The 24,590-nt window shown below is 56.0% G+C and overlaps 1 protein-coding gene across 7 annotated transcripts in view; it reads right to left on the bottom strand.

Annotated features, from left to right (window-relative positions):
• Positions 1 to 238: 238 nt before the first annotated feature.
• ARHGAP39 (Rho GTPase activating protein 39) overlaps positions 239 to 24,590 on the bottom strand; it is an 88,108-nt gene continuing 63,756 nt past the window's right edge. For 4 of the 7 annotated variants that reach the window (XM_036830534.1, XM_036830532.1, XM_036830537.1 and 1 more), the window contains 8 exons: positions 14,938 to 16,294; positions 12,571 to 13,132; positions 6,641 to 6,733; positions 3,479 to 3,552; positions 2,902 to 3,101; positions 2,109 to 2,200; positions 1,549 to 1,718; positions 239 to 1,469 (listed from right to left, as the gene is read on the bottom strand). In XM_036830534.1, the coding sequence (XP_036686429.1) occupies positions 1,275 to 1,469; positions 1,549 to 1,718; positions 2,109 to 2,200; positions 2,902 to 3,101; positions 3,479 to 3,552; positions 6,641 to 6,733; positions 12,571 to 13,132; positions 14,938 to 16,294 (2,743 nt within the window). In that variant the 3' untranslated portion in view covers positions 239 to 1,274. Of the gene's footprint in view, positions 1,470 to 1,548; positions 1,719 to 2,108; positions 2,201 to 2,901; positions 3,102 to 3,478; positions 3,553 to 6,640; positions 6,734 to 12,570; positions 13,133 to 14,937; positions 16,295 to 24,590 lie in introns of those variants that run through there. The other 3 variants (XM_036830535.1, XM_036830536.1, XR_005017046.1) reach the window with 3 other exon arrangements.

The following is a 24,590-nucleotide window of genomic DNA, read 5'->3' as shown; positions in this document are numbered from 1 at the left end:
AGGGGACACCAGGCCTCGGCAGGACTGGGGTTTTTGTTTTTAATAATAAATACTCAACTCTAAATATATATATATTATATATATAGTATATATATATAATATATATATACTATATATATATATAAAAGCCGGGGAGAAATTAAGTTTTACAACAATTGGAACTCAAAATTCCAAAATGGAAAATGTACAAACTGAGAGTCTAGATACCTCCCCTCCACCCACCCTACCCCCCCCCCGGCTCTGGCCTCGAGGAAGGGCAGTCCCCGGTGCCCCTCTGGTCCCCCAGTTCAGGGCTCCTTCCTTCTCTGATGCAGGTCCTGGATGGGGATGGGGCAGGGTTTGATTTTTGGTCAGAAGCCAAGAGGGTGGAGAAGAAAATGAAGGAATGATCTCAACTTGTCTGCAGAGGACTCAGAAATAAATAACATTTGGGTTAAGACTATGTCATTAGCAAATTTAGTTCTTACAGCTTTCGCTCTATTTATATCTCTATACACAGGCGGGTTTGGGATGCGGGATAGATTCTGAATTTATAGTTACACGAAGAAAAAATACTCTTGCCCCTCCCCCACCCTGCCCCAAGAATGCCTGCCCAACCCTGCCCCCCACCCCAGAGGACTTTGGCTTGGGGGCCCCTTTCCACCCAGAGCGAGCCTATCGGGCCCTGCACCAGCCAGGCTCTGCTCTGGTGGTGAACAGCCCAGAGCCCTGGAGCCCCCAAACTCCTGTGCAGTCACCACGCTGGAGGCCACAAGTGGCAGGGGGAGGGGGCGGGAAGGGACTGGGGAGGGCGGAAGTCGCAGATCAGGAGACCCCCAGGTCAGGGGGAGGGCAGAGGAAGAGCAAGATGGGCAGCCGGGTTGGGCCGGGGCCAAGCTGAGCCCAGCAGCCCCAGCAAGGCGGCTCGCCCCAGGAAGGGCGGCTTGTGCTCTCGGGCCGGCCGGGAGGGGCAGTGTCACTTGGCTCCGGGAAACAGAAGGCACTTTCTCGCGGCCGAACGGCGGCTGGCGGTGGGCGGGGCAGAGCCGAACGATACGGCCACGAGGCCTGGGGCGGGGCAGAGGCGCCCTTCCCGCAGCCCCTCTGCCTTGGCTGCGCCTTCAGGCCGAGGGCCCGGGTCGGAGGATGCGGGTTCCAGGGCTGGGGCGGGCATGGGCGGAGCCGGCATGCTACCTCCGCTTCTCGGGCGTCCCCTCCCCCCTCCCCGCGTGCCCCCTGCCCGGGCGCACCCGGGCAGGCTCTGTCCCCACCCTCGGTCCCTCGGTGCCCACGCGCTATAGCACGCCCTCCATGAAGGTGGTGTCCAGGTGCTGGATGAGCACGCGCAGGAAGGACATCTCCTTGCGAGTGTTCTCAAAGATGATGCGCGGGTCGTCCGAGCGGCAGCGCAGGCAGTTGGGCGCCATCACCATGGCCAGGTTGCTGACGTCCATCTTGGTGATGGCCACATTGGCGGGCTGCACGAACACCTGCGCGGGGAGCGGGGAGCTGCGGGTGGGCCGGGGCGGGGCGCGGAGGGGCGGGGCGCGGAGGGGCGGCACCGCCTACCTGGAGGAAACGGATGAGGTAGCACAGCACCAGGCGGTTGATGCGGGGCAGCGCGTGCACCACGGCCACGGCGGCCTCGGGGCTCTCGTAGTGCGCGATGCACTGCTCGTAGAACTCGTGGGGGATCAGGGGCTCCTCCAGCTCCCGGTACCACAGCTTCAGCAGCGACGCTGTGGACGCAGCGCGGGGGTTTCGGCCGGGCGGGGCAGTCGGGGACCCGCCCCACCAGCAGCAAGGGGCGAAAGCGGCCGTGTGTGTCGGGAGTGGGGGCGAGGGGCCAGGACCAGACGGGAGGTGTCCCCCCAGCCGTGTGGGCTGCGCGGCCGGAGGCCAGCGGGCTCCTGGTCCTGAGGGCCTGGACAGACCCCGAGCGCCGGGAACCAAGAGAGGCTGTGCGGCCACCGTGAGCAGGCGAGCGGAGGGAGGCGCCGCGGAGGCTGTCCAACGGCAGGGGGACGTCTGTGCTGGAAATGGACCCGAGGGCTGTCCCTTCACGACGGAAAGCAGGGAGGGCTGGACCGTCCGAGCTGCTCCTGCTGCTGAGGGGACTGGGGACTCACCTGGGACGTGGGGGTCCTCCAGGCCTGTAGGCACCTTCCACTGGTCCACCTGCAGCTTCAGGGCATTCACCTCATCAATGTCCCCAGGGACTCTGCCAAGCACAGGGCAGGTCTCAGGGAGGAGGAGCTGGGCTTGCTCAGGGTCAGGGCTGCCTGACCCCGCTCTGCCCAAATGGCCTCTTTCCTACCAGAGGGAGGTGTGGCTGGGGTCCCCTGTCCCAGGCCCCCATCCCTTATCCCTCTGCTGACTGCCCCCATGCAGATCCCTTCCTCAGAATGGTCCCTGAGGCCCAAACCCATAAGCCTGTTTCCCCACCTGTCCCGGGTCCTGGGTAGGTGAGTCACGACAGCAGGTGACTGGCCATGTGCCATCTTCCATGGGACAGGACCATCATCTCCACTCACAGGTGAGGACCGTTTGCTGGGGGTTGCTGCATCTTTCCAGGCCCTGCCTATGGTTGGTGTCCAAGTGCCCTCTGGGCCCCTGCTGGCCCTTTCTGCAAGGGCACTGTCCCTGGCTAGCTCTCCTGTCTGGGTTCCGGTGTGCTGCCATTCAGGAGGGACAACTCTGCTGACCCACCGCCTAAACATGGGGCCCGCCCCACCCTCCTGGCCGCAGAGCGCCTGGCCCTTCTATCTGCTCCAAGCTGCCCTCCCTGCCTGCATGCTGGCCTCTCAGGGGGCTTCTCTCGCTGCTCTGAGGCAGGGGCCCGGGGCCCACTGGCCCCCGTCGGCCCAAGACACGTGGTGTAGACACCCAAGCCCCCACACCAGGGCCCAGGTTGCAGGGCACCTGAAGATGCCTTCTGTCTGGTCACCGTTGAGTGCGAGCACCTCCTCCGACAGCCGAGTCTGTACCCAGGGCAGCTGCCGATCAGGGTAGCGCTCCTTCTGCATGCTCATGACCTCCTGCAGTGCACTGCCAAACATGGACGGGCTGAACACGGCGTTCTTGGCATGCCGGATCTCCTCCACGTTGGGCTTCTTCAGCCCCTGCAAAGGCGGCCCAGCTCTCTGTCCCAGTGTGGCCTGGCGCCCAGCTCCCAGCCCTCCCTCCCCCTGCACCTCTGCAAGGGCTGCCCCTGGCTCACCCGCCCTCTTTCCTCCTTCTGTCCTCTCGTCCCTGTGAACCCCAGGCCTGAGCCGGGGACCCCCAACTCCCTGGCCCCTGAGTCACCAGAGGGGCCTCCTGCTGGGCCACCTACAGCATCAGAAGCTCCAAGTGGCACCCTCCGCACTGCGAGCCGTTAACTGCCCCCCCGCCCCCTCCCCAAATCTGCAGCCCCCGCCTCCCGTTGGACTCTGTCTAGGCGTCACCGGCACAGGCTGCCCGCCCACCTCTGCCCAGCTGTCCTGGGAGAAGTTCGTACCTTCTTGGCCCCAGTCAGGGCTGCCTTCTGCAGCTTGTGGTAACAGTACTTGGCATATGTGCTTATTGCCACCCCTGGAAAAGAATGGTGCCAGTTGGCTTGGCATGGATGAGTGGGAGCAGGGGCTGCAGGCCAACCGGTGACTAAGAGAGGAAGCAGCAAGAGGGGTGAGGAGAGGTGGCTCCTGCAAGAACCTGGGGGCCCAGGCCTGACCAGCCTCCTGCCTGCTGCTTGCCCCAGGCAGTGGGTCCTTACACTCCTGGGCCGCCCTTCAGAAGTAAACTCATGTGAAGAGGCAAGGGGGCACTGCCCTCTCCTCCAGAGGAGCCAGGTTGAAGAAGGAAGCCCTCTGCCAGCCTACCCAACCCTTCGCCTGGCCAGGAAGGTCAGGCTGGGGATGAGGTCTATTCCCCAGGGGGAGTCGCAGGCAGGCTAGGGCAGGGCCTGGGGAGCCCCCTGAGAAGGGTGATCTCCATGCGCTGCACGCCTGCAGGCACTCGGCGCCCATCGCCTTGGGCCAGCACGGGAGGAGGGAGCTCTGGGGGGGCTGGACAGCAAGCCCAGCTCTCTTGCAGCCCTGCTTCCAGCCAGAGGCCCTGGGCAGCCCAGGGAGAGGCCTTAGCCCACAGGACCTCATGCCTGCTTGGTCAAAGGCTGCCTGGGTGGGGGTCAGGGAGAGGGAGGCCCAGGGCCTGGCTCACTTGCGAGGGGCATGAGTGTGGAGGGGGTGCCGTGTCCTGAGCCTGGGTTTCGCTGGGAGGGCAATGCTGGGGAAGGACCACATGGCGACTCTGCCTGAGGGCTGAAGGTGACAGGAAGACTGGTCTCCTTTCTCAAGGGAGGGGGCTTTCTCAAACCTCGCCCCTGAAAGCAGAAGTTCTAGCTGGTGGTCATGGAGGGTGGCAGGGCCAGCAATCCGAGGGCAAAGACCTCAGGCCACGGGTCTTTCCAGATACGGTGTGTTGGGGCAGGTGGGGGTGGGGGGCTGGAGGCAAAGGGAGGAGGGGGGAGGAGACCCCACCCAGGGAGGGTCTGAAACGTGTGGTGCATCTTTCCCGGCCCAGGCAAGGGAAGGAGCAGCAAGACAGAGGAGCCATCTGGGCCGGGCTGCCCCAGACCATGGACAGACAGATGGGCCGACCGTGTGCCTCCAGGCTCAGGACAGACCCGTTCCCTGTAAGGCTCTGCCTCTGCTGGGCCTCCCTGCCTGAGGGGGGGCCTCTGGACCCAAGTCTCAAATATAGTCTTTTTTAAAGGAAGCAGTTGTCTGAGGACACAGGGTTCCGTGAACCTCAGTGTGAAGAACACAAACATGTCTCATTTGTGAAAACCTTTTCATTTCTAGTTATCACAAAATACTTCTGTCGTTATAACTGGTAAGGGGGTTCTGTTTTAGAGTAATCAAAATGAAAACAAACATTTCTTATAGGTGTTTAAACCCTGAAGGATCTGTTTCAGGTCCCTGGGGACCCACAGACCCAAACAGAGAATCCTAGCTGCAGCTACCAATCAGCCAGCTTGGGACACAGCACTTGGAACCTTCTGCCATCGGCCCACGTGGGCAAGCTCTTGGCTCAGGGAGAGTGGATGGTGCTCAAGCAAACGGAACCCGGGCTGCACCCTGAGCAGCGGGAGCCCAGGGAGTGCGTGGCGGCACCTGCTCGCTTTCCCCATCCTGGGAGCATGCCCACCCCTCCCTTGGGTGACAGCCTCCTGTCCCTGGGCTTGGGGCCCGTGGGCAGACTCGCCCTGACCTCCTGTCACAGGGCTTCCTGGGACCAAACCGGCCTCTCCAACAGGCTGTGATCTGAATATCCTTGTGCCACCACCTCTCACCTGACGATTGTGGTGCAGCCTTTCCAGGCCTTATTTCCTCTCTGTAGGATGGGGACAGGTGCCCATGAAGGGCTGACCTCAGTCTGGCATGGAGTGAGGGCTGCAGCTGCTGGAGTCCGAGCTTTGGTGGGCGGACCAGGGACTGAGGCCTCGTGTGCCTGGAATCTCAGGGCTGGGGCACCTCTGCTGCCAGGGCACAGCCTCCTGGGCCAAGACTATGGGGTGTCTGCTGAGTGCCCGCAGCCAACCCAGGGAAACCCACCTGGTGCTGCGGGGGACTCTGGGTCCACTGCCCCGTGCTGGCCTTGCCAGGGCATGCTCCCACCCAGCGGAGAGACAGCGGCCCCCAGAGCGACTGACAAAGCAGCCCTCCCAGAGCCTCTGCTGCTGTGCCAGGTGCCCAGGCCAAGAGCCTCGAAGGCCGCTGGGTGTGGCCAGGACCTGCCACCTCTTGGCACGGACTCTGCTGGGTCCCGGGGGAACTAGCTCCCTCCTCTGACCCCCTCGGGGCTCCAACCACCCCCGGCCCACAGGAGCCTGCACTCTGTGCCCCCAGCCCCACCTCACTGCTGCATCGGGACGCCAGCGGACGGGCTCAGGCCGGAGCTCAAAGCTTCTGCTCCTGTCCCCAAGGACGGGCCCAAGGGCGCCTGGGAATCCTGGATTGCGGCTGCCCCCCTTCTTCTGGTGAGGGTAGCATGTAGCCAGAGAGCTTCCCAGAGGAAGGGGTGCCAAGGGTGAGTCTCACAGGAAGACGAGTGGGGCAAGTGTGGGTAACCAGGTACAGGTGGGATGGGGGCTGGTGCCAAGAAGGGAGGCTCATGGGACAGAAATGGACAGCTGGGTCTCCTGGCCAGGAGAGCACAGCCTTGGGCTAACAGGGCTTCTCTGGAGCTTGGGTGGGGGTGGGCTTCTGAGCCAGGGCCCAGGAGAAGAGCAGGGATGGGCTGTGCTGGGGGCCCCGGGGAAACAATGCCAGGCTTGGCCCCCAGCCCCAGCTGGAGGTCAGGGCTGGGGAGGCACCTGCCCACAGGGCACTCCCTCACTTAGGGGTGCCTCCAGCAGGCCCCTCCCCACAGAGAACCCAGCATGCACGTTGGAAATTGTTCTGAGCACCATGGAGAAAGGCGCAGGGCAGGTGTGGCCTCTCCCAGGAGCCCTGTCGACGACCTGGGCTTCCAGCCCACTCAGGAGGAGACCTGACGGTTAGTGTCCCCCCACTGTCGCCCCAGCCCAGAAGCGGTTAGAGAGAGGAGGCCAGGCGGCCGAGGCCGGAGAGCAGAGCCGTGCAGACGCAGCGCACAGGGGCCGCGGGAGAGGCCCTACCATCCGGCTCCTCAACATAAGGCTTGGGTTTCTTTCTCAACTTGGACTTCTTCTTAGTGTTCCTTTCCAGGAGCGCTTTCATGTGCTGTGTCACTGGGGAGCAAACAAAGGGTGAGGCCACAGAACACAAAGAGGAACACGTGCCCACACGGTCCCGCTCGGGACTGACCCTGGGCAGCTGGGAGGGCACTGCCCCAGCCTGCTGGGCTCCTCGGAGGGAGATAGGCTGATGCCCCGCCAGAGGTGGAGGGGAGTCCTGGGCACAGGGGTGGGTGTGCGGGCACACCTGGGTCGTGTGGCTGGGGAGGTGCCAGGAACGTGCCCTTGGGCAGTGGGGAGAGGATGTGGTCAGCTCATGACCCGCTGGCCGACAGAAAGGCAGGGGTAGGGAGCCCCCTGAGAGGGCCACAGCCCAGCCACCTGGTTCCTACGTGGCTGCGCTCCAGGGGCTGAGTGGGTGCTGAGCGAGAGAGGAGGGGCCTGGCTCCCCTCTCTGGCTGAGCTGGGCACCCCCCCACACCCCGCACAAAATAACTCAGCGCTATCGATGCGGACCCTCCATCCCCCCATCCCGTGCTCTGGAAGGAAGTCGAGGCACACAGCCCACACTGAGGTGGGATTCACGCTCCCCTCATGGTGGACCCTCTTACCTACATAAATTATTTGTAATTCTTTTTTTTCTTTCTTTCTTTTTTTGGCCTCGTTGTGCGGCATTCGGGGATCTTAGTTCCCCAACCAGGGATCGAACCCGCACCCCCTGCAGTGGAAGTGTGGAGTCTTAACCATTGGACCACCAGGGAAGTCCCATATTTGTAATTCTTCTGCATGGAAGAAGTCCCCTAACCCTAACCCTAACCCTATATCTATCTAATCATTTGTATCAGTATGGGCTTAGGGATATTCATTTTACATTGTCAGGTTACAATTCAACATGACTTTATTCTGTTGCTCAAAGTGCTCCAGCTTTGGCCCCGGGGGAGCTCTGTGTCCTGTGACCCGTGTCCTGTGACACAGCCCATCGTCTCCCCTCTGGCACATCCTCCCTTCTGGCACTGCATCTTGTACATTCCCTACCCCAGCCTCAGAGTCAGCTGTTTCTCCAAACAGCTCTGGTTCCTTTTAATGGAAAATGGTAGAAACCAAGAGCCGCGGGTCAGGTGTCCTCAACGCTATTGGGGTGTCATTGCTTCTAGGCCCTAGGCTGACAGGGCAAGGAAAGATACGTGTGTATACTAGGTTGAAGAGACTCCCTTCTCTTCCAAGTTTTTTATCAGGAATGGAATGTTGGATTTTGTCAAATGCTTTTTCTACACTTATTGAGATGATCATATGGCTTTTTTTTTACTCTGTTGATATGGCAAATTACATTGATTGATTTTTGAATGTTAAACCAACTTTTCATTCCTCAGATAAACCCCACTTATTCAAGATGCATTATCCTTTTAATATATTGTTGGATTTAATTTGCTAAAATATGGTTCATTTTTGTCCTATGCTCATGAGGGATACTATCTGTGCTTCTTTTTCAAATTTTTGGTAATGTCCTTTTCTAATTTTGATATAGAGAGAATTGGGAAATATTCCCTCCACTTCAATTTTCTGAGTTAGTTGCTACACAAACAATGAAATATTTGATAGAATTCACTAGTGAAGCCATTTGGGCCTGGAATTTTCTTTGTGGGAAAGTTTCATAAAGTACCAATTTCTTTAATAGATATATGATTTTTCTGGTTATTTTTTATTGAGTGATTTTTGGTAGTTTGTGTCTTTCAAGGAATTTGTCCATTTCCTCTAAATTGTCATATTTACTGGCATAATGTTGTTCATAATATTTCCTATCCTTTTAACATCTGTTGAATCTGTAATGATATTATCTCTTATTCTTGATATTGATAATTTACGTCTTCTTTGTGTCCTGGTTAGCCTGGCTGGAGGTTTATTAATTTTGTTGATCTTCTCAAGTAATCAGCTTTTTGTTTCCTGTTTTTCCACATTGTTTTTTCTATTTTCTCTTTCATTGATTTCTACTCTGATCATTATTTCCTTTCTTATCCTTACTTTTTGGTATAATTTCCTCTCACTCTTTTTTTTTAAGTTTCTTGAAGTAGGAGCTGAGATGATTGATTTGAGATATTTCCTAATACAGACATTTAGGTGCCATAAATTTCCCTCTAAGTACTGCTTTAGCTGCATCACCCAAATTGTAATGTTTTGTTTTCATTTTCTTTCAATTCAAAATACTTTGCACCTTCCTTTTTCGTTTTTATTTGACCCATGGATTGTTCAGTAGTATGTTCTTTAGTTTCCAAATACTCAGGGATTTTCCAGATATCTTTGTGTTGCTGATTGCCAATTTAATTCCACTGTGGTTAGAGAACACACTTTCTATGACTCGCATTCTTTTTTTTTTTTTTTTTTAGTATTTATTTTGGCTGTGCCGGGTCTTAGTTGCGGCATGCAGACTTCTTAGTTGCGGCACGTGGACTCTTAGTTGCGACACGCGTGTGGGCTCTACTTCCCTGACCAGGGATCAAACCCGCACCCCCTGCGTTGGGAGTGTGGAGTCTTACCTACTGGACCACCAGGGAAGTCCCTATGACTCACATTCTTTAACCTTTATTGAGACTTGTTTTATGGCTCAGAATATGGCCTATTTTGAAAAAGTGGCTGAGATCTGAGTCCAGATGCTCTGGGTCCAGAGTCTTTAACTTTGCCTACTCCACTGTAGCTGCTCTGCTTCTTAAACAGACCTTCAACTAGTCCTTTTGTTTTCAGCTTCATGGTCACTCCCACTTCCATACCACTGCTGGAGGAAGCTGGCTCCACCCACTGCTGCGCTTTTTAGGGCCTGCTACCTGCTTCGACTTGCCAGCTTCCCCACCACCTGCTTGGGATCCACATTTCTTGGTCTGCCAAGTCAGTTTCCAGCCACTTGTCCGTGTGCTTTTCAGCTTCCAAAGCATAGTTGTTCTTCCTCTTCCATACTCTTTGTCCTGGTGGGTTTTAGTATTTTTTACTGTGGTAAATTATATGTAACATAAAATCTGCCATTTTAACCATTTTTAATTGTACAGTTCAGGGTATTAATTACATTCATATTACTGTGCAATTGTCACCACCATCCATCTCCAGCACTTCTTCACCTCCCAAAATGAGAAGTCTGTACGAATCAAACAACTCTCCATTTCTCCCTCCCCGTAACCCATGGCACCCACCATTCTGTATGAATTTGACTACTCTAGGGACCTCATACAGTTATTTGTCTGATTCATGCAGTAATTGTCTTTTTGGGTCTGTCTTATTTCACTCAGCATAATGTTTTCAGGATTCATCTATGTTGTAGCCTGTGCCAGAATTTCCTTCCCTATTAGGCTGAATAATTCCATTATGTGTACAGATGACATTTTATTTATCTATTCATCCATCAATGGACATCTGGGCTGCTTTCTGCCTCTTGGCTATTGTGAATATGCTGCTATGAACATGGGTGTACAAATATCTGTTCATGTTCCTGCTTTCAATTATTTTGGGTATATGCCCACAAGTGGAATTGCTGAATCCTATGATAATTCTATTTTTAATCTTTTGAGGAATTGCCATTCTGTTTTCCATAGTGGCTGCAGCATTTTACATTTCCTTGTGAGGTTTCTTTTTTTGCCTTTAAAGAATTCCTTCACTGTTCTTTTATCATGAGTTCAAGGTGGAACGCAAGTCAACGCACGTGTTCATCCTGCCCTCTTCACCTGGAAGGCAGCGTCTTGCCGAAGGCGTGAAGGCACACGTATCCCTCAGGGTCTGCTGCCTTCCAGTGTGCTCTTTCTGGAGCATGCCTGCGACGCCTGTGCTGACAGCATGCTTGGGGAAGTCCAGGGCAGACAAGCTGTGGCGTCACCTGGTGGTGGCTGGTACAAAGCTGTGACCACGTGCGAGCCGAGGCTAAGCCAGGGGGTGGGGTCACGTGAATTGGGGTTCACTGTGTGGTACCTTGTTCCCTCGGAGTGGTGACCACGCAGCAGATGTCACACGCATGCTGGCAGATGAATCAAAAGCTTCTGAGGCCAAGGCAGGCAGTGTGGTTCAGGGTGAGGCCCCACACACGGGAGCCAGCTCAGCTCTGCCCCCGCTGGTGCTCCCAGGACGGACTGCATTTCCTTTTTCTAAGCACAGGCTAGGTCCTTCTGGGCTGATGGGGCCTGCCCTCCTGACTGGCAGCCAGCACCCATGTTCCTGACAAGGGCCAGTGGGAGGGAGATCGAGGCCTCTCCTCTGGGCTCAGTGATGAGCAGGGCCTGGCAGAAAACACCCACCCAGGAGCGGGTCTCAGGGCTGGAGACAGGGCTTTGGCTGGAGGGCAACCCTGTGCCACAGATGTGAGACCAGATCCCACAGACACAGAACCCTGCTAGCGGGACCACACAGAGCCAGTGTGGTCTGTGGGCAGAGGCCACCGGGGCCTCAAAACCACGGCTGCCAGGCTGAACCTCGGTTCTCTCAGTCTGGCTCCTATGGCATAGACACTAGGGCGAAAATGCACTAACCTCCGTGCAAAACCGCAACGTCCTGCTGAACGATGGCCAGCTCTCCGTGGACGCCGCAGCCAGAGAGGGCGCAGCCTGGAGCCTCTGGCCTCCGTCCACTGCTCACTCACCGTTCACTCAGCAAGCTCTCCTGGGGCCCCCGAGGGCGGCGTGCCGAGCGGCGGACACATACTTCCAAACCTCCAGCTCACGGCAGGGACGTTTCAAGACCTTTTTGGAAGAGGCTGAGGTGAACCATGAAGCCACTGGGGGCCCACCTGCTCCTGGGAAGGTCTGAGAAGACAGAGGCAGATCCAGGCTGCCCGCTTCATCCAGGGAGCCGCCTGGGGAGACCCGTCTGCAGTGTTCGGTGATCCTGCTTCGAAAACTGCATGCCTGAGCAAAAATTTCATGGCTTCCAAGATGTGCCCCTACACGGCTGGTGTGCTGGACGGTGCCTGTGCTCCACACGCCTTCCCCGGGCCCCCCACTGCCCCGCAGCCCTCGCCGCTGTGTGCACAGGCCTCAGCCCCCCACACCTGGGCTGGGGCAGAGCCCTGGCTAGACCAGCATGGATGGCCACTCCCACTGGGCAACCTTTGGCACGGCAGACGCTCACGAACACGGGGTGGCAGACGGCCTGCTGCACTGGCACGTGCTGCCTGCGGCTCCACCCCCGTGCTCACTCTGCCCAGCCCAAGGCGAGCACCGCCGGGCTGGCAGGACCGTGGGCCAGAGTCCTCCCCAAGGAAGGCCAAGCCGGGGCCCACACAGACCTGACGCGTGGCCTTCAGCGACCCCAGGCGGATGCAGCTCTGCGCTCGGCCCCAGGCCGCCGTCAGCAGGCCGCCGTCCGTGACGGTCCCAACCTCGGAACGCCTGAGGCAGCTCGGGGCCAGCTCAGCCCACAGCACCTCAACAGCCCACTGGCCACCTCAGACCCAGTGCTGGGCCAGCGCGCCCACGTTCCCCACTGCTCTCAGAAGCCCTCCTGACATGGCCACAAGGCATAGAGTGAGGCTGGCCAGGGCAAATGCTGTAAGTGCACACAGGCTGACTGGCCTCCCTGCCCTTGTCAGGCAGGGTGACCAGGATGGTAGCCTCAGAGTGGAGTGGATGCCGGCTGGCGGAGACATGGGTGCAATGGGTCCTCAAGCAGACCCCCACCTGTCAGCCCGTGGCCAGGGAGGGACCCTGTGCCACAACTGCCTGTGACTCTTCTCAGGGCCTCAGTGCCGAGAAGGGGCTGCCTGAGGACCCCGCATCCCAATGGAGGCCAAGGACGTGCCCCTCCGGGAGATGCTGTGTTTGTGTACCTGCTGCTGCCAGGTGCCACCCAGCGCAGACGGATGCTCTAGCCGCAGCCTGTACTTGAGCTGGTGGCAGAGCCCAGGGGTCCTGTCTGGGTCTTACCTTTGGTGTCGTTGACGGGGTCCATGTGCCGGTAGATGTAGCCCTCCAGGTAGGAGTGGAACTTGGGCGTGGGCGGGAAGAAGGCCAGGCAGATGGCCATGAGCTCCCAGCCGCGGGCCAGGCTCTCGAGGCGGAAGTTCTCGGTGGTCTGCCGGCACAGCTGGATGTAGAGCTCGTCCCGCAGGCCCTGCACACTCCAGCCCTTGGTGGCGATCTCCAGGGCCACGTGCAGCGGGTCAGCCTTGGCGCGCCGGTCGCCCATGTACATCTGGATCAGCTTGAAGACCTCACAGGCCTCCTTCTTCACGTGGCGGTCGCTGGTCACGATCATGGGCTTCTTGATGGACTCGCTGCTCCACGCCAGCATGTTGGCAATGGACACCCTCCGCCGGAAGAGGCCCTGCGTGTGTTTGTTGAAGTGCTTGGAGGCCCAGTTCTCGATGTCGGTCTCCGAGGACGGCTTGCGGAGCGTGAAGGTGGGGAACACGCAGCGGGCGCCGGGCACCACGCTCCGGCTCTGCCGGCCGCTCTCGAACGGGGCGCAGGTGCCGAGGTCCTCAGACTGGGGAGGACAGGGGGGCTGTGAGGGGGTGGGGGCGCCACGTGACCCAGCCAGGTGAGAGGTGCGGCCCCCCTCCCCCAAGCGGGCCCTGAAGCTGCTGGAGGAGAGAAGCCTGGGCGGGGTGGGGTGCGGTGAGGCCGGGCCTGGGCTCCCAGCTCTGCGCCTTGTACTGGTCTAACAGGGACCCAGAGAAGCCCTCCCTCTGACCTTTACCCTGCGGGCTCGGCCTCCGGGAGGTGCCTGCCCTGGTCCGGAGACCGAGGTTTGGGGGTGGCCAGCACGGGTCTGGGGGCAGGAGGGAGTCGCACATGTGTCTCGTCAGCTTCCTGGGCTGCCGTAGCCCCAGGTGGGAGAGGGCCCGGGGACGCTGCATCCCCAGTGCTCACAGGGGTCTCCCCAGGCAGGGAGCTGGACCGTGCGTGGATGCAGGAAGGTGCTGCCTCCTACTGGCCTTGCTGTGGCTGTTTGGCTTCTGCTGGTTCAGATGGGAAGGGCAGCCCCACAAAGCAGCAGAAACCCCCAGATGCAACATTTGACAGAGAAACGCAAATGTCTCTGGGCCACAACGGCTGCACCCTTTTCCCCAAGAAAGATAGCGTTGTAGTCTCGGGCATCGGGCAGAGTGATGCCATGCAGAGGGGCAGAGCCAGGCCTGAGAGGGCCGTGGGCTGCGGCCCTCCGCTCTCGTGATGCTGGGAAGGGAGAGCGTTGCCCCAAGCTTCCGCCCCCTCCCCCCCACCAACAGCCTCCACGTACCTGCACTCAGATAACAGCCCCTCACCCAATACTCTTTGGGGGCTCCCGTCCCCTCTGTCTGGGAGGTGGGCTCTTGTCCCCAAACCAGTGCTGGCCTCCCCCACCCTTGGTCTTGAAAGCAGGGAAGGCACCTCCCTGGGCAGCGCCAGGAGTGGACCTGGGTCAGGCCCTTGGAGCCCAGGTGTCCTGCTGTCCAGGCCCCGCGCTGTTCACACTCCACCTTCCCCCTGCCCCCACCCCCCCGCCTCTTCCCATCTGTCCTGACGTCCTCCTGTGTTACAAGCCACAGACAGAAACGCTGCTCTGAGCTCTCCAGTCTGGAGGAACACTAAGTGCCCTGGGGGATGCTGGCCACCTAAGATGCCGTAGTTCTCGGGCATGTCTTCCCCACCAGGACTGGGGGTGGACATGAGGCTCCTGACCCCGGGAGGCCCTGTGGCCACTGCCAGCTCTGAGCAGAGGCCAGGGCAGACCTTCAGCCTTGGCTTCAGGCAGGAGACTGGTGTGAAAGGCCAGGGACCAGGAGGTGAGAACCAGGACACTGGGCCACACCAAGCCCTGGGCACCGGGCTCCTTGCACGCAACCAGGACAGAAGGTGCACGTGGATCCCGAGGGCCTGATGATGTCCGTGCCCAGCACTGAGCTGAGAAGACGCCGCAGGCTGGGCTCCTGCTCTGGCTCCAGCCGCAGCGGGGGGTTCTGGGAGCCACCGGGGGGCTTGCTGAGTGCGTCCTGGCCCCGCGCTCTGAGCCACGCAAGGAGCGCCTGGTGCTCTACCTCCACGGCTCACCTGAGAGCCACTCACAGGTGGAAGAGCAGAGGCTCAGGGCTCAGCGGGCAGGTGGCGGCCTCTGTGGCCTGGAATCAGGACATGGCCTCCAACCCCCTGGTGACCTGGCAGCACTGCTGGGCCCGGCCAGCAGCCGAGGTAAGAGACCCCCGTGCTGGCAGAGACCTGGGGGGCATCTACCGTCTGTCCTCACGCCTTCTGGGAACCGTGAAGCCACACCACCCCTGCCCGGGGACCCGCCTGCGGCCGTGCCCCTACCTGAGAGGGGTGGAGGTAGGGCTCCGGGGAGGCCAGGCTGGTCTGCACGGAGACGCTCTTCTCGAGCAGGACCTGGGGGAAGGCGAGCCTATCCAAGGCGCCCCTCTGCCAGCGCTTGCTCTCCTGCTGCGCCAGCGCCTCGTCCTCGCTGAAGGCGCGCACCACGGGCCCAGGCATGGGCGGCGGCACGGCCCCGTCGCTCTCGTAGCCCGAGCCGTCCTGCTGTGAGTCCCAGCTGCCCCTCTGCTTCATGTGCAAGTGGGCCTGCTGGGCCTCCCAGGCCAGCCGGGCCTGAGCCAGGAAGGGCTCGGCCTCGCCCCGCGTCCCGTCCCCCTCACCTGCCTCGCCCTCTGCGCGCTGTGTGGGCGCCAGGCTGGGGCCGCACAGGGGCCGCTCCTCGCTCAGGGGCTGCTGGCCAAGCGGGTCACGGTCCCCGGGGCCCTCGGTGGGCAGGGCGCTGGGGGCGTGGCACGCAGAGGGGTTCCTGCTCTTCCTCTTGCGTGTGCCGGGGGAGCAGCCCGTCGAGGACATGGTGTCCTGCTGGCTGGACCAGGACATGGCATCGTCCTGGGCCTGGGCCAGTGGCACGGGCGGCTGGGCAGACCGCCGCTCGGGCCCCTCCATGCTGCTGTAGTCCCCGGACGTGACCCCCAGGCGCTGGTCGCGCAGCAGGCAGGGGCTGGGCTGCAGGGAGAGGGAGCCGCCGCCTGGGTGGGGCGTGTACTTGTGCCTCGGGCCCGCGCGCAGCTTGGGACTGGAGCCGGCCTGCTCCACGTACACCAGCTGGCGGACGAACTCCTTGCCAGCCGGGCTGTACTCCAGGCTCAGGTAGCGCTCGGGGCACTTCTGCCTGGTGAGCACCAGCTGCTGGTAGGGCGACGCGGAGGCCTGCTTGGGCGGCTTGCGGCTGGGAGACCGCCGAGGCGAGCCGGCCTGATAGCCCCCGCCGGCCTCAAACTGCACATCCATAGGGGGCTCGTCATAGATGGGGGCCTGGTACTCCACGGGGGGCTCTTCGTAGAGGGGGGGCTCGTAGGCATAACGCGGGGAGGACGGCTGAGAGTCGGCGGCGGGCTTGCGGGGCTGCGCCAGCAGTGGGGAGCAGCTCCCTAGCTCAGCCCTCTTCGGGAAGGGTGACGGCCTCCGCTCTGAGAAGAAGACAGGGCCGTCCGCGTCGGGGGTGAAGGTCTGTAGGCCGGGCGAGTGCTGTCCCCCGGAGGGTCTGCGGGAGCGACCCCCGGGCTGGCTGTCCAGGGGGTAGCCGTTGCCCTGGGGGGAGAGGAAGCTGGGCTCCCTGTCGGCAACTTTGACGAGCATGCGCTCCTTGGTGCCCGAGTTCCAGCGGAGCGAGGAGGTCCTGGTGGGGGCGGGGGGGGGGGGGGCGGTGCAGTACAGGTTACCTGGGGAGGTCCCAGCGGGGGCAGGTTACCTGGGGAAGTCCTGGGGGGAACAGATTACCCAGGGAGGTCTTGGGGGGGGGCAGGTTACCTGAGGAGGTCCTGGGGGGGGGGCAGGTTACCCGGGGAGGTCCTAGGAGGGGCAGGTTACATGGGGGAAATCCTGGGGGGAACAGGTTACCTGGGGAGGTCTTGGTGGGGACAGGTTACCTGGGGGAAGTCCTAGGGGGAAGAGGTTACCGAGGAAAGGTGGAAATCTGACCCCTTTGCCAGCCTGGACCCATTACCCACCCACTGACCTCATGAGTGTCTGAGGTCAGGGCCCAGAAGGCCTGGTCATTTCTCACTGTCCTCTTCACACCCGCCCCCCCAGGGCTGCAGGTTGTGGGGGCCTGGTGCCTACTGGGGCTCCCAGTAGTGAGCTGTGCACTTTTCATTGCTGAGGCCCTGACCTCTGGTCAGTGCAGCCTAGAGTAGCTGCCCTCCTGTCCTGGGAACTCCCCTCACACACTTCCCTGCAGCCTTCCCCTCTGGGGGCTCTCCCGATCTGGGAGCTTCCCACAGACCCCAGCTGCTGCCCACGGCAACGCTCCCTGCCAGGGCCTCTGTGAGTGTCTCTGCTCTGGTCCCAGGCTACAACCAGGCACAGAACTATTTCTGTAAGGAACAGCCAGGAGGGGGGCCTCCCAGAGGCCTCTCTGGCTTTGGAATCTACGAGTACTGCCCTGCAGACCTCACTCCCGGGCTCAGCACCTGCCCCTGTTCCTACCAGGGGTGGCTAACACACCCCTTGTGCACCAGCATCTCAGGCCCTGGATCTCAACCACAGAGGCTCCTGTGAACTCCAAAAAGGCTAACTGCCCTCCCCTGACTGACCACACACACAGTCGGCACTCTGCACCTGGACAGAGACGATAAAACTGTCCCCCAGTTCCTGGGAAAGCCTGCAGCAGGCTAAGGGAGAGCTGGGGAGCTGTGAGGCCCAAATCACGACCCCGCCACCGAGCGCGGGGGGCCACCCAAGACGCTCAGCCTCTTCTGAGCCTCACTTGCCTGGTGACATGAGTGACACTGCCCCTGGGGATACATGGACTTGACCACACGCCACATCTGCCCACTGAAGGTCTGCACCACGTCCCACAGCTGTACCAGCCATGACAGGCCGGACAAAGTCCCAGAGAGATGAGTGGGGCTCACCTCTGCCACCTGCTCCTCCATCCCAAGAGACTCCTGGCTGCTTTAAAGATTGTCTTTTTACATTTTTAAATTAATTAATTATTTATTTGTTGGCTGCGCTGGGTCTTCGTTGCTGCGCGCGGGCTTTCTCTAGTTGCAGAGAGCCGGGGCTACTCTTCGTCGCGGTGCGCGGGCTTCTCGTTGTGGTGGCTTCTCTTGTTGCGGAGCATGGGCTCTAGGCACGTGGGCTCAGTAGTCGTGGCTCGTGGGCTCTAGAGCGCAGGCTCAGTAGTTGTGGTGCACGGGCTTAGCTGCTCCGCGGCACGTGGGATCTTCCCGGACCAAGGCTCGAACCCGTGTCCCCTGCATTGGCAGGCAGATTCTTAACCGCTGTGCCACCGGGGAAGTCTCTTTTTACATTTAGTATTTGGAACATGTGCTTCAGTGTTTGGGATTCCCAGCACTTTTTCAATCTGTGGCCTGACATCTTTTATGATTTTTGGAAACTCTTGACCATATCTTTTCAATATTACTTTTATCCCGTTTCCTCTCTCTCCTTTCCTGGGAATCAACTGCTGTCCTCTTCACTGTGTTCCATATGGTTTCAGGCTGTATTCTGTATTTTCCATCCTCTGGCCTCTCCACACAGATGTGTTCTTCTGATCTACCTTCTAATTTACTAATTTTGGGGTTTTTTAAAAAACATTTTTTTTAATAAGTTTTATATATTTACATATTTATTTATTTATTTTTGGCTGCGTTGGGTCTTCGTTGCTGCGCGCAGACTTTCTCTAATTCCCTCGAGAGGGGGCTACTCTTCGTTGCAGTGCACGGGCTTCTCATTGCTATGGCTTCTCTTGTTGTGGAGCATGGGCTCTAGGTGCGCGGGCTCAGTAGTTGTGCCTCGTGGGCTCTAGAGCAGCAGGCTCAGTAGTTGTGGCGTATGGGCTTAGTTGCTCCGTGGCATGTGGGATCTTCCCGGACCAGGGCTCGAACCCGTGTTCCCCTCATTAGCAGGTGGATTCTCAACCACTGCACCACCAGGGAAGCCCCTAATTTACTAATTTTCTATTCAGCTGTGTTTAAACTGTTCTTACACCCATCTATTGAGTTCTTAGTTTTTATTACTATATTTTTCAGTTCTAGAATATCTAATTCTTTTTTTTTAAGAGCACTTTTAGGTTCACAGCAAAATTGAGCAGAAAGTACAGAGATTTCCCATGTGTCCCCGGCCCCGACTCACGCACAGCTTCCCCAGTCATCAACATCTCGCCATCGATGGTATATTTGCTGTAACTGATGGACCAACACTGACACATTATAATCGATCACTTAGTTTACCTTAGGGTTCACTCTTGGTGTTGTACATTCCATGGGTTTGGACAAATGGATAATGACTTGTATCCACCATTATAGTATCATACAGAGCATTTTCATTACCCTAAAACCCCCTGTGCCCTGTCTGTTCATCTCTCCCCCCAACCCCCGCCCCATCCCTGGCAACCACTGATCTTTTTATTGTCTCCATAGAAGCCAAATCTGAAGCCAAATCAATGAGCAAATCTTTGGCCTCTAAATAAGCCAATCTGAAAAGGCTACATACCATGATTCCAGAATGTCAGAGTCAGAATCACGCAATGTGCAGCCTTTTCAGGTTGGCTTTAGCTGATGTGCATTTAAGGTTCCTCCATGTCTTTCCATGGCTGATAGCTCATTTCTTTTTAGTGCTGAGTAACCCCTTGTCTGGATGGATCATAGTTTATTTCTCTGTTCACCTACTGAAGGACATCTTGGTCATTTCCAAGTTTTGGCAACTATGAATAAAGCTGCTGTAAACATCTGTGGACAGGATTTGATTTGAACATAAAATTTCAGCTCCTTTCGGTAAATACCAAGGAGCACAACTGCCGAATCATTAGAGTATATTCAGCTTTATAAGAAACTGCCTGTCTTCCAAAGTGGCTGCACCACCCTGCGTTCCCGCCAGCAATGAATGCGAGTTCCTGCGGCTCCACACCCTCTCCTGCATCTGGCGTCCTAAGTGTCTGGAATAGGTGTGGAGTGGTACCTCGCTGCTGATTTAATTTGCATTTCCCTGATGACAGATGATATGGAGCAGCTTTCATATGCTTATGTGCCATCGGTGTATGTTCTCTGGTGAGGTGTCTGTTCAGGTGTTTGGCCCATTTTATTTTTATAAATTTACTTATTTATTTATTTATGGCTGCAATGGCCCATTTTATTTTTTTTCATTTATCTATTTATTCATTCATTCATTCATTCATTCATTCATTTATGGCTGCATTGGCCCGTTTTATTTTATCTATTTGTTTATTTTTGGCTGCGTTGGGTCTTCACTGCTGCGCGCGGGCTTTCTCTAGCTGCAGCGAGCAGGGGCTACTCTTCGTTGCGGTGCGCAGGCTTCTCATTGTGGTGGCTTCTCTTGTGGAGCATGGGCTCTAGGCGCGCGGGCTTCAGTAGTTGTGGCACGCGGGCTCAGTAGTTGTGGCTCGCGGGCTCTAGAACAAAGGCTCAGTAGTTGTGGCGCACGGGCTTAGTTGCTCCGCGGCATGTGGGATCTTCCCGGACCAGGGCTTGAACCCGTGTCCCCTGCACTGGCAGGTGGATTCTTAACCACTGCACCACCAGGAAGTCCCTTTGGCCTATTTTAAAATCAGGTTGTTTTCTTACTGCTGGGTTTTGAGAGTTCTCTGTATATTTCAGATAACAGTCCTTTATCATCTGTGTCTTTTGCAAACGTTTTCTCCCAGTCTACGGCTTGTCTGCTCATTCGCTTGACACTGTCTTTTGCAGAACAGAAATTTTTAATTTTAATGAAGTCCGGCTTATCAACTGTTTCTTTCATGAATCATGCCTCCGATGTTGTACCTAAAAAGTCACTGCCAAACCCAAGGTCACCTGGGTTTTCTCCTCCGTTACCTTCTAGGAGTTAGTTTTGTGTTTTACATTTAGGTCTCTGATCCATTTTGAGTTAATTTCCATGAAGGGTGTAAGGAATGTGTCCAGATTCATTTTCTTGCCTGTGAACGTTCAGTTGTTCCAGCACCATCTGTTGAAGAGACCATCTTTGCTCCGTTGCATTGCCTTTGCCCCTTTGTCAAAGATTAGTTGACTATATTTATGGGGATCTATTGGTTGTTTCTCCAGTCTATTCTATTTATCTGTCTATTCTTTTACCAATACCACACTGTCTTGATAAGGGTAGCTTTATAGTAAGTCTTGAACTCGGGTAGTATTACTCCTCCAACTTTGTTTTCCTTGAATATTGTGTAGGCTGTTCTGGATCTTTTGCCTCTCCATAGAAATTTTTTTTTTTAACATCTTTATTGGAGTATAATTGCTTTACAATGGTATGTTATCCATAGAAATTTTATTATCACTTTGTCAATATCCACAGAATAACCTGCTGGGATGCTGAGATTGCATTGAATATATAGATCAAGTTGGGAAGAACTGACATCTTCCTCCATTTATTTAGTTCTTCCTTGATATCTTTCATCAGAATTTTATAGCTTTTCTCATATAGATTTTGCACATATTTTGTTAGATTTATACCTATTTCATTTTGGGGGATACTAATGTAAATGCTACTGACTTTAACTTCAAATTCCACTTGTTCATTGCCAGTATATAGGAAAGCAATTAACTTTTGTATATTTAGCTTATATCCTACAACCTTGCTATAATCACTTAGTTCTAGGAGTTTGTCAGTTCTTTAGGATTTTCTACATAGATGATCATGTGATCTGTAGACAAAGACAGTTTTATTTTTTCCTTCCCAACCTGTATACCTTTTATTTCTTTTTCTTGTGTTACTGCATTAGCAAGGACTTCCAATACGATGCTGAAAAGCAGAGGTCAGAAGGGAAACCCTTGTCTTGCTCCTGGTCTTAGTGGGAAAGCTTTGAGCTTCTCACTACTATGTATGATGTTAGCTGTAAATTTTTCACAGATATTCTTCATCAGGTTAAGGAAGTTCCTCTCTAGTTCCTAGTTTACTGAGGGTTTGTTCTTTTTTTTTAATCATGAATGGGTGTTGGATTTTTGCCAAATGCTTTTTCTGCATCGGCTGATACGATCATGGATTTTTCTTCTTTGGCCTATTGATGTAATGGAGTATACTGATTCTCAAATGTTGAACCAACCTTGCATACCTAGGATAAATCCCACTTGGTCATGGTGTGTAATTCTTTCTATACAGTGGTGGATTTGATTTGCTAATATTTTGTTGAGGATTTTTATATCCATGTTCATGAGAGAGACTGGTCTCTCTTTCTTTTCTTTTCTTGTAATGTGTTTTTCTGATTTTGATATTAGGGTAATACTGACCTCATAGAATGAGTTAGGAAGTACTCCCTGTGCTTCTATCCTTTGAAAGAGACTGTAGAGAACTGGTATAATTTCTTCCATAAATGTTTGGTAGAATTCGCCAGTGAACCCAGCCCATCTGGGCCTGGTCCTTTCTGTTTTGGAAGATTATTAATTATTGATTCAACTTCTTTAACAGACGCAGACCTATTCAGATTGTCTATTCCTTGTTATATGAGTCTTGGCAGATCATGTCTTTTAAAGAACTGGTTTATTTCACATAGGTTATCAAGCTGTGTGCACAGAGTTGTTCATAGCATCCCTGTATTTTATGTTTTTTTCGGCCACGCGGTTTGCGGGATCCTAGTTCCCTGACCAAGGATCGAACCTGGGCCCTCAGCAGTGAAGGCGCAGAGTCCCAACCACTGGACCGCCAGGGAATTCCCTGTATTTTCTTTTTAATGTCCAAGGAATCTGTAGTGATATCGCTTCTTTCATTCCTGATATTAATAATTTGTGTCCTTTCTCTCTTTTTCTTAGACTGGCTAGTGCTTATTGGTTTTATTCATCATTTCAAAGAACCAGGTTTTCATTTCACTGATTTTTTTTCCATTAATTTCCTATTTCAATTTCATTGATTTCTGCTCTAATTTTTAATATCTATCTTTTCTTCTGCTTACTTTGTACTTAATTTGCTCATCTTCTCCTAGTTTCTGGGAATGAAAACTTGGATGATTGATTTTAGATTTTTCTTCTTTTCTAATATATGCACTCACTGATATAAATTTCCCTCTAAGTACTGCCTTTATCACACCCCACAAATTTTAAGTTGTGTTTTCATTTTTATTCAGTTCAAAATATTTAAAAATTTCTCTTGAGATTTCTTCTTCGACCCATGTGTTATTCAGAAGTGTGTTGTTTAACCTGCAAGTATTTGGGGGTTTTCCAGCTTTCTTTCTGTTACTGATTTCTAGTTTAATTCCATTGTGGTCTGAGAGCAGATACTGTATTATTTCTTTTCTTTTAAATTTGTTAAGCTGTGTTTTATGGCCTAGAATGTGATCTATCTTGATGAAATTATTTGATTTGGAAAAACTGCCATCTAATGTCTTGTACAAATGAATCATATTTATTAAAGTGAGTGTCTGGTAACTCCAAAATATAGATCTCCGGTGGGTCTGTTTCTATTATCTGTTTTTGTTTCTAATCAGTTCTGGCAATTTTAGACTGAAATTCTGGTGACTGTGTATGAAAAACTGTAGAGATAATTTGAGGCTCTGGTTTACTTTTGTTTCTAGCAGGCAGCTGGGATAAGGGCAGATCACCTGAATCCCTCTGGGACTGAGCTGACTGGAATTCGGGCGTCTATTCAAGGACTGGTCTACTTATGGCTCACCCTATGCCTTCGTGTAGCCTTTCAGGAGTCCCAGTAGAAACATGGAATGCTGCCAAGGTCCCCTCTGTGGCTCCTGAGGTGGTGACACGTGTGCTGGGCTGCACTGACTGCCAGACCTTGGCCACACGTCCTGGCTCCTCGGATGCCTGCAGGAATATTTGGTCTATTTTGTTCTTGTTGTACAGGCTGGTCTCAGTTAAGTGAATCCACCATCACAGAAAGGAGAAATCCCAAGCGTCTTAAGAAACCAGTTGTGTAGTCTGGTCCTCCGCCTTTGTCCTCTGACTGAGGCTGGGGCTTTCTGGATAAGGCCATGAGTCCTAATTACTGGGCGTGGGTGAGGCAGGACTTAGAGAACCAGGGTCAGCATGTGCGATCAGGGTGAGAGTGAGAGGCCTCGAGCCGGGCAGCCTGCTCCGGCATGACCAGGACCAAATCCTGCAGCCTGACCTCACCACCCAGGGCAGAAGTCAGCCTGCAGCAGGGCTCCACTCCCGGTCGCCAGAGGCTGCTCGCGGCCTGCCCCCCAGGCCAAGCAGGCAGAGCGGAGGGCGGCAGTTAGTGTGCCCGGGGCCAGCAGACCCAGAGAGCCAGCTCTGGAGTCCCAGAGATCTGTGGCCGAACTCCAGGCCGTTGTTCCCTGGCTGCAGGCCGTGGGCAATCACCTCCCGGCTCTGTCCCAGTGTCCTCATCAGTTCCTGCCAGGATTAAACAACACGGTGCGCATACGATGAAGTCCTTAGCTCAGTGTGCCACGTCGGGCGGAGTCCAGAGAGCAGTCTACTCCGGGGCCAGAGCGCTTCCATTGAGTCAGGGCAGAGGCGGCAACGCAACGGGGCAGCAGGAAGGAAGGTGCCCAGCAGGCAGGCGGCGCCCTGGCTGAGGGCGGGTCACCCGCACAGGAGCCTCTGGCTCCATCCCCAAGGCAGGCCCCGGGGCCGCGGTTTCCACGTCTTACGGGGAAACGAGGGCCGCCTGGCTCACAGAGCAGACGCCGGCCTCACTTCCCGCCCCACAGGCCGGCCCCCCGCAGCCCCGCAGCCCCGCAGCCCCGCAGGGCCCCCGCCGCGCCCCCTCCAGCCTCCCGACCGCCCGCCCGCCGACCCCTCCGGCTCCTCGTGGCTCCCCAGACCAGGCGTCCCCCGCTTCTCTCTCGACCCCTCATCCCCTGTGGGCTCCGCTCGGGCGCCGCCCCACGCCCTTGTTCGGAGGACGCTTCCGGCCCACGAGGGGAGAGGCGGCCTCCCACGCCCGGGAAGTGCGGCGGGAGCGGGCGGGCGGGGCCTCCGCTCAGCGCAGGGCGGCCGCCGTTCTCCAAACAAGGAGACGCCGCCTCAGGGAAGCGCTGCCCCACG

The sequence above is a fragment of the Balaenoptera musculus genome, chromosome 17 (assembly GCF_009873245.2).
Source record: "Balaenoptera musculus isolate JJ_BM4_2016_0621 chromosome 17, mBalMus1.pri.v3, whole genome shotgun sequence".
Taxonomy (NCBI): Eukaryota; Metazoa; Chordata; class Mammalia; order Artiodactyla; family Balaenopteridae; genus Balaenoptera; species Balaenoptera musculus.
This window is presented reverse-complemented; position numbering and strand designations above follow the sequence as displayed.